Source organism: Phoca vitulina, unplaced genomic scaffold (genome assembly GCF_004348235.1).
Source record: "Phoca vitulina isolate PV1807 unplaced genomic scaffold, GSC_HSeal_1.0 scaffold20, whole genome shotgun sequence".
NCBI classification, from domain to species: Eukaryota; Metazoa; Chordata; class Mammalia; order Carnivora; family Phocidae; genus Phoca; species Phoca vitulina.
In genome coordinates this window covers 748978-764211 of record NW_022589723.1, presented here as the reverse complement: position 1 = coordinate 764211, position 15234 = coordinate 748978, and the positions used below count along the sequence as shown (strand labels likewise).

At 45.5% G+C, this 15234-nt stretch overlaps 1 protein-coding gene across 7 annotated transcripts; it reads right to left on the bottom strand.

The window, feature by feature from the left end:
• Positions 1–7308: 7308 nt before the first annotated feature.
• On the bottom strand, positions 7309–14655 carry RNASE1 (ribonuclease A family member 1, pancreatic). 7 transcript variants are annotated; one of them, XM_032417604.1, is made up of 2 exons: positions 14422–14655; positions 7309–8025 (listed from the first exon to the last, which is right to left on the bottom strand). In XM_032417604.1, the coding sequence occupies exon 2, from the start codon at positions 7998–8000 to the stop codon at positions 7545–7547; it is 456 nt and encodes a 151-aa protein (XP_032273495.1). In that variant the 5' UTR covers positions 8001–8025; positions 14422–14655; the 3' UTR covers positions 7309–7544. The 7 variants fall into 7 exon arrangements, 6 of the variants coding, with proteins under 6 accessions (XP_032273495.1, XP_032273497.1, XP_032273496.1 ...); XM_032417606.1 differs by having other exon boundaries at positions 14547–14655; XM_032417605.1 differs by lacking the exon at positions 14422–14655 and adding an exon at positions 8903–8967.
• Between the last annotated feature and the right edge of the window lie 579 nt (positions 14656–15234).

The window sequence follows — 15234 nt, the reverse complement described above, 5'->3', positions numbered from 1 at the left end:
TTCTAATCTTGTTTTCTCATCCATTTTTTCCTCCAAGTCTCTCCAGACCTACTTCCTTCATGCCATATCTATAATTCCCTCTACCTTACTTTTTTTTAAAGATTTGTTTATTTATTTTAGAGAGAGAAAAAGAGCACATGCAAGTAGGGGGAGGGGCAGAGGGGGAAAGAGCGAGATTCCCAAGCAGGCTTTGTGCTGAGCACAGAGCCAACACAGGGCTGGATCCCAGGACCCTGAGATCGTGACCTGCGCTAAAATCAAGGGTAGGCCGCTTAACCGACTGAGTCACCCAGGCACCCCCCTCTACCTTCCTTCTTCTAACTTCCTCTGCTTTCACTGCCTACCCTGTCTCAACCTCAAGGCTCCCACTTAATCACTCTCTGGATGAGAGCAGATCCAGCTGGTGGGTCCAGGACTAAGAAGCATATCATAGGTCTCTCCAGTGGTACAGAACTGTCTCTGTGGAAAGAGTGGTCAGGGGATCAAAAAGAATGAAATCTTGCCATTTGCATCGACATGGATGGAACTAGAGGGTATTATACGAAATGAAATAAGTCAGAGAAAGACAAATACCATATGATTTCACTCATATGTGGAATTTAAGGAACAAAACAGATGAACATAGGGGAAGGGAAGGAAATAAGATAAAAACAGAGAGGGAGGCAACCATAAGAGACTTAAATATAGGGAACAAACTGAGGGTTGATGGAAGGAGGTGGGTGGGGGGATGGGGTAACTGGGTGACTGGCATTAAGGAGGGCACTTGTTGTAATGAACACTGGACGTTATATGCAACTGACAATCACTAAATTCTACCCCTGAAACTAATAATACACTATATGTTAACTAAATTGAATTTAAAGAAATTTTTTAAAAAGTGGGCAAGGGAAGGAATATTTAGGGTTTGAAAGTTTGGGGAAGGGAGTTGCATGGGTTTTTTTTGATGTTCAATCACCAAAAAATTATCTTTTCTGCCTAGAATTGCTTTACACCTTTGTCAAAAAACTTTTGATCAGGGACTCCTGGGTGACTCAGTCAGTTAAATGTCTGCCTTCGGCTCAGGTGATGATCCCCAGGACCTGGGATCGAGTCCCACATCGGGCTCCTTGCTCAGCAGGGAGTCTGCTTCTCCCTCTGCCTGCCACTCCCCCTGGTTGTGCTGGCTTGCTCTCTGTCTGACAAATAAATAAATAAATATTTGTGTGGGCCTGTTTCTGGGTTCCCGATGTTGTTCTATTGATCTGTGTGTCTATTCTTCCACCAATTCACACAAAAATATGTACACAGCTGTTTAAAGCAGCTGTCTTCATAATCACCCAAAATGGAAACAACTCAAGTGTCTTCCAGTGGGTGAATGGACAGACAAGCTATGGAACATCCATGCAATAGAACACTACTGAGCAATAAAAAGGAATAAACTATGGATCACACAACAACTTGGATGACTTTCAAAGGCATTACGTTGAGTAAAGAAGCCAGTCTTGGAAAGTTTCATACTGTGCAATTCTATTTGTACGATAGTTTGAAAAGACAGAACAATAGTGACAGAGAATAGATCAGTGGTTCCCAGGTGTCAGGAGGTGGGTAGTGTGTGACTATAAAAGATTAGTACAAGGGGAAATGGGAGTGATAGAACTGTTGTGTGTCCTGGTTGTGATAATGGTTGTACGATTCTGTCAGTGAGCCTCTTGCTCAAGTATAGAACCCAACAGTCATTTCTTATTGCACTTTCTTGAGGCATTGACGATGACCAGAACATTTCAACTTCCAGACCAGAAAAGCCCTGAAAGCAACAGAATGCCTGGAAAACCATCCCACACATCCCCTTCCCTACTCCAGATCATGGGCTGAACACATCCCCACCCCACCTGTGATCCTTGTCCGCTCTCTTGCAGGTACCACCCCCCCTCCCCCTGAACTTCTCCTAGAAAACTCTAGGTGTCCATCTTGCAGGAAGAGAGATCAGTTGTTAAGGCTTGAGCTTGCCACCTCCCCCAGCTGCTGGCACTGGAAACAAATCTCTCCCTTTCTCTTTTCCAAACTCTTATCTCTTGTCTTATTAGCTTCTCTTGTGATGAGTTTATCTGAGTTTGTTTGGCAACACTGTGGGCAGATCCAGCCAGGAGCTATGCTATGGATTTGTCCAGCCCCCTCGGGGTTCCTGGGATGGAGCAGTTGACCCCCGCAGGCCAAGGCTCCCTGTTCATTTCCCGAGGTAACAGCTGTGATAAATCATCTGGTAACAATTCTTTTTTTTTTTAATTTATTTTTAATTTGTTTTTTTATTAACATATAATGTATTATTTGTTTCAGGGGTACAGGTCTGTGATTCATCAGTCTTACACAATTCACATTGCTCACCATAGCACATGCCCTCCCCAATGTCCATCACCCAGCCACCCCATCCTTCCCACACCCCTCCACTCCAGCAACCCTCAGTTTGTTTCCCAAGATTAAGAGTCTCTTATGGTTTGTCTCCCTCTCTGGTTTCATCTTGTTTCATTTTTCCCTCCCTTCCCCTATGATCCCCTGCCTTGTTTCTCAAATTCCTCATATCAGTGAGATCATATGATACTTGTCTTTCTCTGATTGACTTATTTCACTTAGCATAATACCCTCTGGTTCCATCCATGTCATTGCAAATGGCAAGATTTCATTTTTTGATAGCTGCATAATATTCCATTGTATATATATATACCACATCTTCTTTATCCATTCATCTGTTGATGGACATCTAGGCTCTTTCCATAGTTTGGCTATATCTGGTAACAATTCTATATGTGTGTTAAAATTCAGAGAATCATAGATAGAAAAGATATATTTTCCTATTCTGATCATTTTTAGAAATTAAAAAAAAAAAGAATGAAAATTTGCAGGCAAAGCATAAAAGCACACACTCAAGGAATCCACAGACTTGGTTTTCTTCATTCCATACTTGGTTTCATGCCTCAGTTTCTCCATCTTTAAGATGAAGGTCTTGGAGCCAGATCACAAATGGCCCTCCTTGCCCTGACGCTCCTTAATTTCACAGGTCTATATACATGATCACATGTGTATCTAGCCATATACACATACAGATTTTGTCTCTATGTTACAATATACAACATTATCGGACAGCCCTTCCCTTAAATAATTGTTCAGTGGTGTTTATGGGAGGGAAGGAGGAGTTTGAGGGAGGTGGGGAAGAGAGGCTGCCAAACATGCTGGCCTGAAGCAGGGCCCAGCTCTCAACCTCTATTTTTTTTTTAAAGGTTTTATTTTTAAGTAATCTCTACACCCAATGTGGGGCTTGAATTTACAACTCCCAAGATCAAGAGTCTCATGCTCTATGGACTGAGCCAGCCAAGCACCCCCCAACCTCTATTAGGCATGTTTCTAATGACACTCAGAAAATTCCAGGTCCCACTCTTGCGTTCTCTTGTTTGCTGCCCTAATCTTGCCTCAGCATTCGTCTCTCCCCTCTGCGGCATCGGAGCCAAACGAAAATCTCATGGGCTGTCAGGGTCCAGGAAGCCTAACAAGCCCTGGCGGAAGCGAGCTGCAGCTTTGACTCTCAGAGGCTGTCTGAAGTTGCCTGAGAATCTTCCCTAGAAGGGTGCTCCAAGTTGCCTGGATGACCCAGGGCTCAGAGGGAAGAAGTCTGAACTAAACCAGATCTCAATGAGGTGACTATTCTAGAGATGCCTACTCACATGTAGCCAAAAACCACATGCCCCTGGCCAGCACTGCTAGAAAGAGAACGGATGCTCCTCTAGATAGTCATCAGTGGAAGGAGACTTGGAAATTACCAAACACATCCCTCTCATTTTACAGATTGAAAAACTGTGCTCCAATGGGGGCTGTAGGCTTGCCTTGGGACAGACGGAGCTGATAGTGGGGCTGGGGTTAAATCAGGTGCCCTGGCCCCATTATCCACCCAGCTGAAGACTCACGGAGGGTGGAAAAGGAAGGAAAGTGATCCCGGGTGTAGGCCCTGCCCAGACTTGTCTCTAGAAGAAACTAGAAAATGGCAGATAGCAGTTATGACCTTTAAAGTACAGTCACCCTACTCTTTAGTAGAACATGCTCAGTGATACTCTGTGCTTCAGATGAACAACTCCTTCTTTATTGTTAATTAAGAAGACAGTAAGAGAGTGAGAAGGGAGATAAGCTTGGAGGCAGAAGGCCAAGAAGACCTCTTCTTACCCACACTTATGTAAGCCCTGAAGCAACTCAACGTATCCATGGATTTGCTGAAGGATTTGCAAAGGTATTATGCGACTTGTCCCCTAGGAAGTGACTCCTGGCAATGTTTTGAGGTGCTTCCAAGTGTGCCCCTGTCTCGTCCTCAGGAGGTAGGTTTTAACTCTGTGCCTTCTTTGTAGGACCCTCCAACATGAACCATGAATCATGCAGGTGGAGGGCCGTCCCACATTTATGATTGAGTTCCAAAAGCAATAGGGAAGTGTTTTCCGTGATGGTGGATAGATTCAGCACCCTCTTAGTGTTCCCACTTGCTCTGTGAGGGCTGAATCAGTCTAAGAAGACAAGAGCGGGGATTGGGAGTGGCCTTTCCTTTCAGTTAGAAAGCTCGAAGTGCAAACGCTGATGAGGTAGCACTTGGAAAGAAAGAACCGGGATGATTCTCAGGTACTCTGTTCAGTGAAGGACTCCTTTAGGTGTGGAGGACTGATCTGTTTTGACGTGGGGTAGTACTGGGCTGGGGGTGCTATCGGCTTCAAGATTGAAGGAAGAATTTACCCCTGAGAGAGGCAGGAGAGGATCAGCAAGGCAGAAGACACTATGATTTTGAGGGGACACTTGCAGCTGTAGGAGTAAGGAGAAGCTGGGACATGGAGATGGGCTTACCTGTCCACTGAGAATGCAGAATTCCTGAAGCTTGTTTTGAAGAATTTTCTGGAAATTAGCATTATCCTCCTTGAAAGAATCACTGGATATGGCCATTTCTGCCTTCAAGCAGATATTCACCTTAATATGTTAGCACCTCAAATTCAAAATTAATCTGCCCGGATTAGTTTCCTGGAAGGGGTTAGTACTCCTTTCTTTGTGGGGTAGAAATAGTCTCCCCACTGAACAGACGTCTCCAATTTGTTGCCAGATTATTTGAGGTGTTTCTCTCCTTGATTGTACCTGAGCCTCTCCAGGACAGGACTCTGTCTTTCCTCTCTCAGTGTCCTCCTATTCAGAGCACTTTCCCTCCCCACCTGCTCCCCGGCTGTGCTGGTCTGGACCATTGTCACCACCTATCGCTTTCTTCCCCAGACGGAAGCCCCCAGCAGTCCTAGGCCCAGAATGTGCAGGGAGTCAGAAGCCAGAGCTGGTGAATGTGCAGATATAAGGGCAGCAAAACCCAAGTGAGTGTTCTTAAAAGCTCCAGGAAAGTGTTCTCTTAGCACCAGCAGGAGGGAAATGAGGAGCTTTGGGTTTGGGAATAAGGGTGAGATGAACTTAAGACAAATTCTGGCTCAAGGAACCTATCGAGAAACTCCAACTTTCCTTCTCCATCCTCACTGCTAGTAAGGAGTGAGACTCCTTCCCATCACCACAGAAATGCAGGGATGTCTGGCCCCTGTCACCCGCAGCCTTTCTCCCCTCTACAGAAGTGAAAGGTTCACTTTACTTAAGAGAAACACAGTCTCTTCCAACATTTATGAATGTTGTACATAAGGACAATGACAGAACTGGTCAGACTGGTTGGAAGTAGGGCCTTTCTCTAGTTCTAGGAACCAGATGCAACTGTAAACAGGGAGTCAAAAGAGATGATGAAGTGATGACAGAAGCTGAGTCTCAGCATTTTCAAGGGCTGTATAGAAGCGGTGCCAGACACAGAGCGCTCACAGACCCAGGGCCCTGGAAACCCGAGTGAGAGCCACCAGTGAGCTCAGGGAGAGAGCCATAGCTCCATCCACAGCTCTTAGGGGTGTTTTGTTTGTCTGTTAATTGTTGTTTTTTTTTTTTAAAGTAGGCTCCATGCCTCCAGTGGAGCCTAACTAGGGGCTGGAACTCATGACCCTGAGATCCTGAGATGGAGACCTAAGCTGAAATCAAGAGTAGGCCCCTTAACCAACTGAGCCACCCAGGTGCCCTCCTTCACCGCACTTAGGAAAAGGGAGACTGCAGGATTTTCTTCCTGAGTCTACTCTGGTAGCAGAAAGAACAAGGACTGGAAGCCAGGAGACCTGGGGGTCTAGTCCCAGCTGTGCCACTAACGAGCAGCAGCCATGAGCAAGTCACTTACCCTTTCTGAGTTTAAGGCTGTTCCTCTATAAAAATGGGAATTACATTAGGTCAGGGATGGCAAGTGGCACACACACCTTTACCTCCATCCTGCCTTCAACCACATCGCTTATTAGACGTTTTTCTACAGCATTCTAAGCAGATCCTTCCCATTAAAGTGGATACACAAGTCAAAATCTACTTATTCTCCTTCAATTTAATAATCTCTACAGTCCCCTCTAGCTCCTAAATTGAAGGTTCTGACTTTCCAACTAAGAGATGGCCATTTTTCTGATCTGGTAATCAGCATCAGCTCACTCAATAAAAGGAAATGATGGGACGCCTGGGTGGCTTAGTCGTTAAGCATCTGCCTTCGGCTCAGGTCATGATCCCAGGGTCCTGGGATCGAGTCCTGCATCCGGCTTCTTGCTCAGTGAGGAGCCTGCTTCTCCCTCTCCCTCTGCTTCTCCCCCTGCTTGTGCTCTCTCTTTCTCTCTGACAAATAAATAAATAAAAATCTTTAAAAAAAATAAAAGGAAAATGAAAATTTAGGATCATAATTTCATCCACTCCTCCTCCCCAGCCAGGCGCTGAGCAGGGTCTTCTTGAGGTTACCCTGTCCCTCCTTCTGTGCCAGAGATTTTGGTATTTGAGCTTCACCCTTTATCAGCTCACCCAGCAGGACAGTCCCAAACTGGAGCTCCCTTTTATCTCAAATAGCCCATACTTTTTTTAAAGATTTTATTTATTTATTTGGCAGAGAGAGGGAACACAAGCAGGGGGAGTGGGAGAGGGAGAAGCAGGCTTCCCGCAGAGCAGGGAGCCCGATGCAGGGCTCGATCCCAGGACCCTGAGATCATGACCTGAGCCGAAGGCAGATGCTTAACGACTGAGCCACCCAGGCGCCCCTCAAATAGCCCATACTTAACACCTTAACATTTGGCAGCACGGAATCTCCAAGGAAAGGAATGATCTCAGGTCACTGAAAACCGAGTCAGAAGCAGAGGCATGTAATGATTCTGTTCCATGCTTACCCAAGCTAACCAGATTTGCAGTTCTCACTCCCAGCAGGAAAGCAATCACACAGACAGTATCAGAAATCCAGGTGGTTGCAACTGTGTTTTATTGAAAGAAGCAGTGAAGTGGTTCACACGGGGCCCACCTCATCCCCCCAACCACGAAGGGGCAAGCTCTGGGCAGGGAAGCATGTGTTTTGGATAGGAGCTCTGACTGGAGTTCTTTCCCTCAGAGCAAGGAAGGGAGAGGAGAGAAGCAGGTGCTACCATAGGGAGGTGGGGCATCTCGCTGCTCTGGCCTCAGGTGGAGACCTACACAGAAGCGTCAAAGTGGACTGGCACGTACGGGTTCCCCTCACAGGCCACGATGATGAATTTCTCTTCCTGCGTGGTCTGATATTCGCATCTGGGGTATTTGGAGCCATTCCTCAGGCGGCAGTCAGTGATGTGCATCCTGGAGCTGCTTCGGTGGCAGTTGGGCTGCCCATTCTTGCAGACAACATTTCCCTGGAGGCAGACGGCCTGGACATCTGGCAGAGGCTCGTGGACAAAGGTGTTCACCGGCTTGCACCGTCCATCTGTCATTCTCCGGCGCTCCATCATTTGGTTGCAGTAGCCAGAGCTGATGTTGGAGGTGTCCGGGTCCATGTGCTGCCGCTGGAACTTTTCGGCCCTTGATTCTCTGCCCAGAGAAGGCTGGACACAGCCCAGCACCAGCAGCACCAGGACCAGGAGTGGGAACAGGCTGAAGAACTTCTCCTGAGCCATGGTGGTCTCACTCCTCTGGAAGAGCCTAGCCAGGAAAGGGAGAGAAGAGAAAAAGCATTGCCTTAGAAAGAACCCCAGCTCCTACCTGTGGCCTCCCTGGCTCACAGTCTCCCTTTGGGTCAGCCAGAAAGATACCCTCCTCCTGCGCAATTTTCCAAGTAATGATATACTCACATACACTCTTCTCCAAGAGCATTTAGCTCCCGCTAGCTAGAGAGAGGTGATCTTTGCCTCTGGGTGGTTACCTTGACAGTGAACTAAAATCTTGCAGTCCTGTGTCTGAATACTAGAGATTTTTTTAATTTAAAGTACATTTGAGGGGGTATCTGGGTGGCTCAGTCTGTCAAGTGTCTGGCTTGGGCTCAGGTCATGATCCCAGGGTCCTGGGATAGAGCCCCGCATCGGGCTCCCTGCTCCGCGGGGAGCCTGCTTCTCCCTCTCCCACTGCTGCTCCCCCTGCTGTGCTCTCTCTCGCTCTCTGTCAAATGAATAAATAAATTCTTTAAAACAATAAATAAATAAAATACATTTGAAAAATAAATACATTTATACCCAGTGCTCAAGCCGCTCATTAGAAAATCCTTTTGAATAAACCATGAGCTGAACTGCATCCCTGAAATACCACCATGACCTCCAGGATCATGACGGACAGAGGCCTGTTGTCCTCCAACACAAGGGAAACAGCCCAGTGCCTAACACTAGCATCGTAAAGGGATGCCATTGTATTTCCAAGAGAGATGCTTCCCTCCCCCAGCACCACTGGTTCCCTGCAGCCCACATGCTCCATCCCCATATTGGCCCAGCCCCAGTTTTCTCAGGTGCTAACCTCACCCACCCTGGTCCCCCCAGTCCAATGCATACAAGGCTGAGGAGGTGGGGAGACCACCTCTTCAGCCACTGACCTGGGTCTCTAGCTTGGTCTCTAGGACAGAGCAGAAGGCCAGTCCCCGTGATCCCTGGATCCCTGGGGAGGGAGTCTTATACAGATGACAAAGGGGCTTGGCTTCCAAGGAAAGATAGGTGGGAGGAGGATCTTGGTTTCACTTTAGAGGGAGCCAAGGACCTTGTGAGGAAGGGACATTGTAGGGAATCATCCACACCACTCTTTTTTCAGGACTGCTGGGAAGGGTGAGTCTTGGCCTATAGGAACCGTACCAGGTGAATCTCATCTGTCTGGTGGTTCACAAGGAGCAGCAGAGAAAGCCACTACAGTGCTGATGCCTGAAGCCCAGCAAAGCCCTCATCATCTCGGGGGGCCATTTTCACCAAATATGCTTGGAGGTTTGCAAAGGACACATAAACGTGTGATCACCAGAGCAGCAGGGAAAGGGAGGTCTTCTCTCTCTCCCCAGGAGTCCTGGCGCGGCTGGAATTCCAACAGCACCTCTTCTGTGGGGAGGGGGGTGAGGCTGGAAGGCAGCGCGGATCTGGGGTCCGGTGGGACAGTGCCCAGGCAGGGAGGAGGAGGAGACATGCGACCTCACCCAGTGCTGACCACTTCAGCTCTCCTGGGTGTGGAAGGTGGGTGTGTAGCAGTTCTTGGCCACAGCAACTGCTCCTGGAAGGTGAGAGTTGAAGAGAGGAACTAAAGCCAAACCAAACTCCCAAGGGATGTCAGGATGGCTCAGTCACTAGAGCATGGGACTCTTGATCTCACGGTTGCAGGTTTGAGCCCCATGTTGGGATTGGAACCTACTTAAAAAAAAAAAAAAGACTCAAATCCCTTTTGGAGAAAAAATGGAGAACACCATATTTCTTAGCAGCAGAATTCCCTCTGTCTACCAAGAAACAGAGGCAAAACTGAAAGAGAACAAAAGCCTTTACTGGGGAGTCTCAGGATTGCATTTTTTTTGGAGCACAGATTCCAGAATGCCCAGAAAAGCGTCCTCCTACACAGGAAAAGCAGGGTGTTCGGGAAAAAGACGGACAGGGGGGCAAGTACCTGACCTGAATCAGGGAGGAGAAGGCACTGACAGATTAAGCCCTGCTGATTTACACTTGGATTGACTAACGTATTGGTGTTATCACACCACACGATTCCTGATCTGCATGAATTAATTATCTGTCATCAGAGGCCACACTGGCAGTTTTATGATCCAGATGCCAGGTGTTCCGTTGACTTTATATGCAACAGCTTGTAAAACAATTACTGTGTCTGGCCCAGTTCAAAAGGTCTTTTTGCCCAGTTCAAAAGTTCATTAGAAGGGGAAATGGAGCTTCAAGTGGAGCCTGTCATGTCCAGAAATTTTATACAATTTTACACCTCCTACAAAGAGACCTGTCTTTGCTGGGTGACAATTTCAATTCCTCTGGAGTGAGAATAATCACAATTCTCTCCATGCTCTGGATTTAGATGGTCTCAGTCCAAATTTTGATCTAGCATCTGAAGAGCTGGGCAAGTTATAGAACTGAATTTCTTTCCCTGTTCCTCAGTTTCCTCATCCCTGAAATGAAGGTGATGATATGTACGTCTTAGATTTATTATGAGGACAAAATAAGGTAAGATGTACAGAGGGCTTGGAGAGGTCCTTGGAAAGTATGATAAATGCTATCTCTAGTGATGGCTCACATAGGGTGGTGCTGAGATCCTCCATAAAGAATCTGTTTCATTGACACTGAGCCATTCTGACTTCCTAAAAAAGTAGGAGTGAAGTTAAAGGACTTCCCAGGCTTTTGTTTTGCGAAAAAGCTGAACTGAAAAAGTAGGCAGTTTTGAAACCCTGAGGAGGGGAAGAAAGGAGAAGAGGAGAGAAGAGAGGGACCTTAGTGGAAAGAACAGAATTCTTTAAAGGGAAGTGTTTTTATTATGTTGTCACATGATATCCAAGAAATCTTTAGTCAAGTCAGCATGATTTGCTAATGCATATGAATTGGAAAGTGCAAGTGGGGCTGAGGAAGATGTGGTATGGTGTGAGCTTTTACTTTCATGTTCCTGTAATTTGTCCAACACCCTACCCTCCACCCAGGTTTGGTCTCTCTTAGTCCTTACATAGTACTCATATCATCTGGAGTGGCGTTGGGAGGAAAACTTTTCCTAACCACTTAGGTTCATGTCAGACAGCCTGCAAAGTCACTGACCAAAAAAAGACAGATTAACAGGAAAATAGACAATGTTATTCCTATGCCTGTGTTGGAGCAAAAAAGAAGTGGCTCCCTGAACAGCAAGGGATAAGGGTTTCTATATTAACTTCACAGGGGAAGAAAGGGAGGGAAAGGGGCTCTGTAGGAAATAAATGGGGTCTTGTTTTTGTGTTTTTGGGAGAGATAAACAAGCTTTTAGGGAACAAGTGGGAAGTAAGACAGTTTGTGATAATGTTTGTTTATGCAGGTGTGAGTGGTCTGTCTTCTTCCAGGCTATAAAACTCCCCCAGTGGGGATTTAGGGCAGCTTCACTCTCAGAAGAATCTGCCTTTATTCAGGTAAGAGAATCTCTGAGAGACGCCTGGGTGGCTCAGTGGTTTAGGCATCCAGCTCTTGATTTCAGCTCAGGTCATGATCTCAGGGTCTTGGGATCCAGCCCAGCATCAGGCTCCTCGCTCAGCAGGGAGTCTGCTTAAGATTCTCTGTCTTCCTCCCTCTGCCCCTCCCCCTCACCTCTCAAAAATAAAATAGCCACTTAGAGCTGAGCCAGTGAAAAGTTAGTGACCTCCACACCAATCACCTTTTAAGGGATAGGTACTTGTTACCTTGCTCTCTATCTCCTGCCCACTCCTGAGGACTGCCCCTTCCCCTGGTTCATTGTACCATTGACCCATCCTCTCCCCGCAACTCTCCATCTCCCCATTTCTGGGAATGTAAGTAACAAATCTTATGACTTTGCTTCTATGTACATGTCCTGAAACTGCACCCTGGGCTTTTCATTTCTCCAGAGTGGCAGCTGGAATGTTGAGGGAGTAACCTGGCCATGTGGATGTCTTGTGTCTCCTCTTCAGCAGGTCATAATCTTAATTGAATACACTTGTTCTGATTTCTCAACACACCGACCTAGAATTATTTATCCTGTCACTTAAAAATGAAGGTAAAATAAAACATTTGCAGACAAAACAATAAAATAAAACAAAACCTAATGGAGTTTACAACCAGCAGTCCTTCATTAAAAAAATTTCTAGGCATGCATTTCAGGTGAGAGAGAAAAGCTACTCAATAGAAGTCTGAAATTCAGGAAAGAATTTTTAAAAAGGTGATGATAAATATGTGAGCAAATAAAAAAAGTGTTTTGACTCTATAAAGCAATAATGTCTTATTGCATTAAGAAGATAAAATTAAACTATACATCAGGAACATAATTTGGAAGTGATGTGAATTGCCAAGTGTTCAAGAGATGACTAAAAGGTATTGATTAGACTTTTCTACGTTTACTATGTATTTGAGAATTTCTAGGGTAAACAATGAAAAGAATGGAAACACAAGGTATGAATTCCAAACTAGCAGAGAGAATAAGTAGACTGTGGATCAGGTAGGATAGTCTAGGTTGTGCTGCAGTAACAAACAAACTCAAAATTTCAGCAGTTTAAAGTTTCTCATTTCTCCTACATGTCTATCCTGGTCCAGCCAAGGGGCTCTGCCCACTGTAGTCACTTGGGAAAACAGGCTGACACAGGCTTCATCTTGACCCACGCTGTCATAATCACAGAAGCAGAGGAAAAACAACAGGGCACTGGGATGCCCAGGTGGCTCAGTCAGTTAAGCATCCCACTCTTGATTTTGGCTCAGGTCATGATCTCTGGTCGTGAGTTCAAACCCCGAGTGGGGCTCTGGGAATGTCTGCATCATCTCTGTTGTCCTCTGTGTCATGGAGACAGTTACCCAGTGTAGAATGAGTCTGTGACCCATTACTGAGAGACCTCATTTCCTATACATTAAATCACAGTTGCAGCATTTATCTTCATTACACAGATTAAAATGTGATGTCAATCTCTCAAAATTTTTCTCAAGTAGTTTGACACACATCACAGCTATCGTTTCTTTATGCGCATACAATGTGATATTCATTTCCATAAACTGCTCTTGAGAATTTGAATAGAGCCAGTAGAGTGAAGAGACCATATGTATTAGTTGCAGCTTCAAGACCCGTATGCTATGTTCAGGAAAATTTTTTCACCTCTCTGGACCTCGGTTTCATCATCTATAAAACACACAGGCTGGATGATTGGCAAAGCACTAATAAAAGAGAATTTAAATGCATAGGTACTGGAGTGTATTTGGACGGGGCTGTGGAATCAGTTCACCTTTTTAATTAGTCCTGCAACACTGACTGGCATTTTTCTGGAGGAATGCAAATGAATACACAAAAGTCCTGCATTATGATTTTAAAGATCAGTAGTGTATCAATTTCTGTAATTTGTTTCTTTATCTGTAAATTAGGGATAATTAAATCCCTTACTCTAAGACACTATAGACTGAATGTTTGTTTCCCCACCCCCACCCCCAATTTGTATATTAAAACCTAATTCTCAATGGGATGGTATTTGGAGGTGAGGCCTTTGGGAGGTGATTAGGTCATGAAGGTGGAGCACTCGTGAATGGGATTAGTGCCCTTACAAGAGAGACCACAGAGAGCTCCCTTAGCCCTCTGTCATGTGAGGTAATAGTGAGAAATTGGTTCATAGCTATGAAACCATACGTTTGCCCAGGACCATCCCTATTTATGCCCGCTCTCTTGGCATAATAAATAATAATTTCACTCTCAAAAGTGTCACAATTCAAACAGTAAATTATATGGTTACCCTATTCAAAGCACATACTGAGCCCTAATAGAATTGTAATATTATTATTATTACCACTGTTGATACTGTTTCTTCAAGAGTCGAAAGTTCAGTTTTAATTCTGATTTAGTAGAAGTGACAGTGATTGAAGTTTCTGATTGGGAGGGAGGGATAGATGGACGATCTCTAAATTCTATCTTTATTTTTTTAAAGATTTTATTTATTTATTTGCCATAGAGAAAGAGAGTGAGCCCAAACAGGAGGAGTAGCAGGAAGAGGGAGAAGCAGTCTCCTCGCTGAGCAAGGAGACCGATGCAAGACTCAATCCCAGGACCCTGGGATCATTGACCTGAGCGGAAGGCAGGTGCTTAACAACTGAGCCACCCAGGCGCCCTACCTTCTATCTTTATAGAGAATTGGAGAGCAGCAAAAATGGAATGGGTGTATCAGGAAAATGCAGGCAGATCTGGGCTTGGGCATCATTGTAGACACACTGAGATTTACGTTGGGGTAACCTGCAGCAGGCACTGAGACATTCACAGCAGTGCTTCTGAGAGAGCCTTGGGATAACGATGTACAACTGAGCATAACTCCACAGGGGCGATCATGGGAGCCATGAGTCTCCCAGGGGAAAAATGGGACAGACAAGTTTGTAAATAGGAAGCAAAGGGAGTGAATGAAGGCTGAGGAAGAAGTGTCTAAACAATGCAGCTTACCTTGCACCTAAAGGTTGCCTTTGGCTACTACCTTTTGTGTGGTAGACAGTAGAGTCGCCAGAAAGAGGAAGGGAGCAGATCTAGAGCAGGAAGTGTCTTAGCTGCAGTCCCCCGTCTTGCCCTACCTCCGGAACTCCCTCTCAAGAGCTCTTGATTCCTGTTAGGCTCCTGCGGGAAGTTGCCTCAAGACAGCTTCAGATCGCCCAGATATATCTGCCTCAGAAAGACAGAGCATTGCATATAGCATTTCAGAGCTAGAACTTGGTCAGCCGGCTCAGATGACTGGAGTTACAGCTGAAGAATGAAATCATTATTGACTTAAGTTCTCAGTGAACAGTGTAGTTTTTGTTTAACAATTCTGAGCGCTTGCTGATTGTTCAAGTTTCAGAAAATACTCTCTTGCAGTGAAAAGTATTTAGACTGGACGTGGGGAGTAAGGCAGGGAGGTCTGGGGTTTGTCCTAAACTTTCACTGACCTTCCAGCCCCTTGAGTGGGTGCTCCTTGTAATCAGTTCATCATGTCCATGACTAGTATAAGGAAAGAAAAGAGGGCTCTCTCCAGGATGGCCAAATATATATGCCTGCTTATCTGCATGTTATCATCTCAGTCTTAAAAACACTTTCTGCTCCTGACTCTACGCCCACTTAACTTCGTTTATGACTTTGTGGAACACCATGTAGTGAAAAAAAGCATGGGCCTGAATTGGAGCCCCAATGCCACAGTATAACCTAAGGCTAACAACATGGTGTTGGTTATGCATTGCTGTACAGCATACTTATTAAACAGCAATACTTTCATTATCTCTGATTTTA

Bases quoted from the DNA above. Each gene is read 5' to 3' on its own strand.
- RNASE1 (XM_032417602.1), bottom strand. From the start codon at position 8,611: ATGCAGTTCAGCTCATGGTTTATTCAAAAGGATTTTCTAATGAGCGGC. The intron at 8,026-8,552 runs GTATAAATGTAT...TTTCCTGGCTAG, and splicing joins ATGAGCGGCTTGAGCACTGG to GCTCTTCCAGAGGAGTGAGA.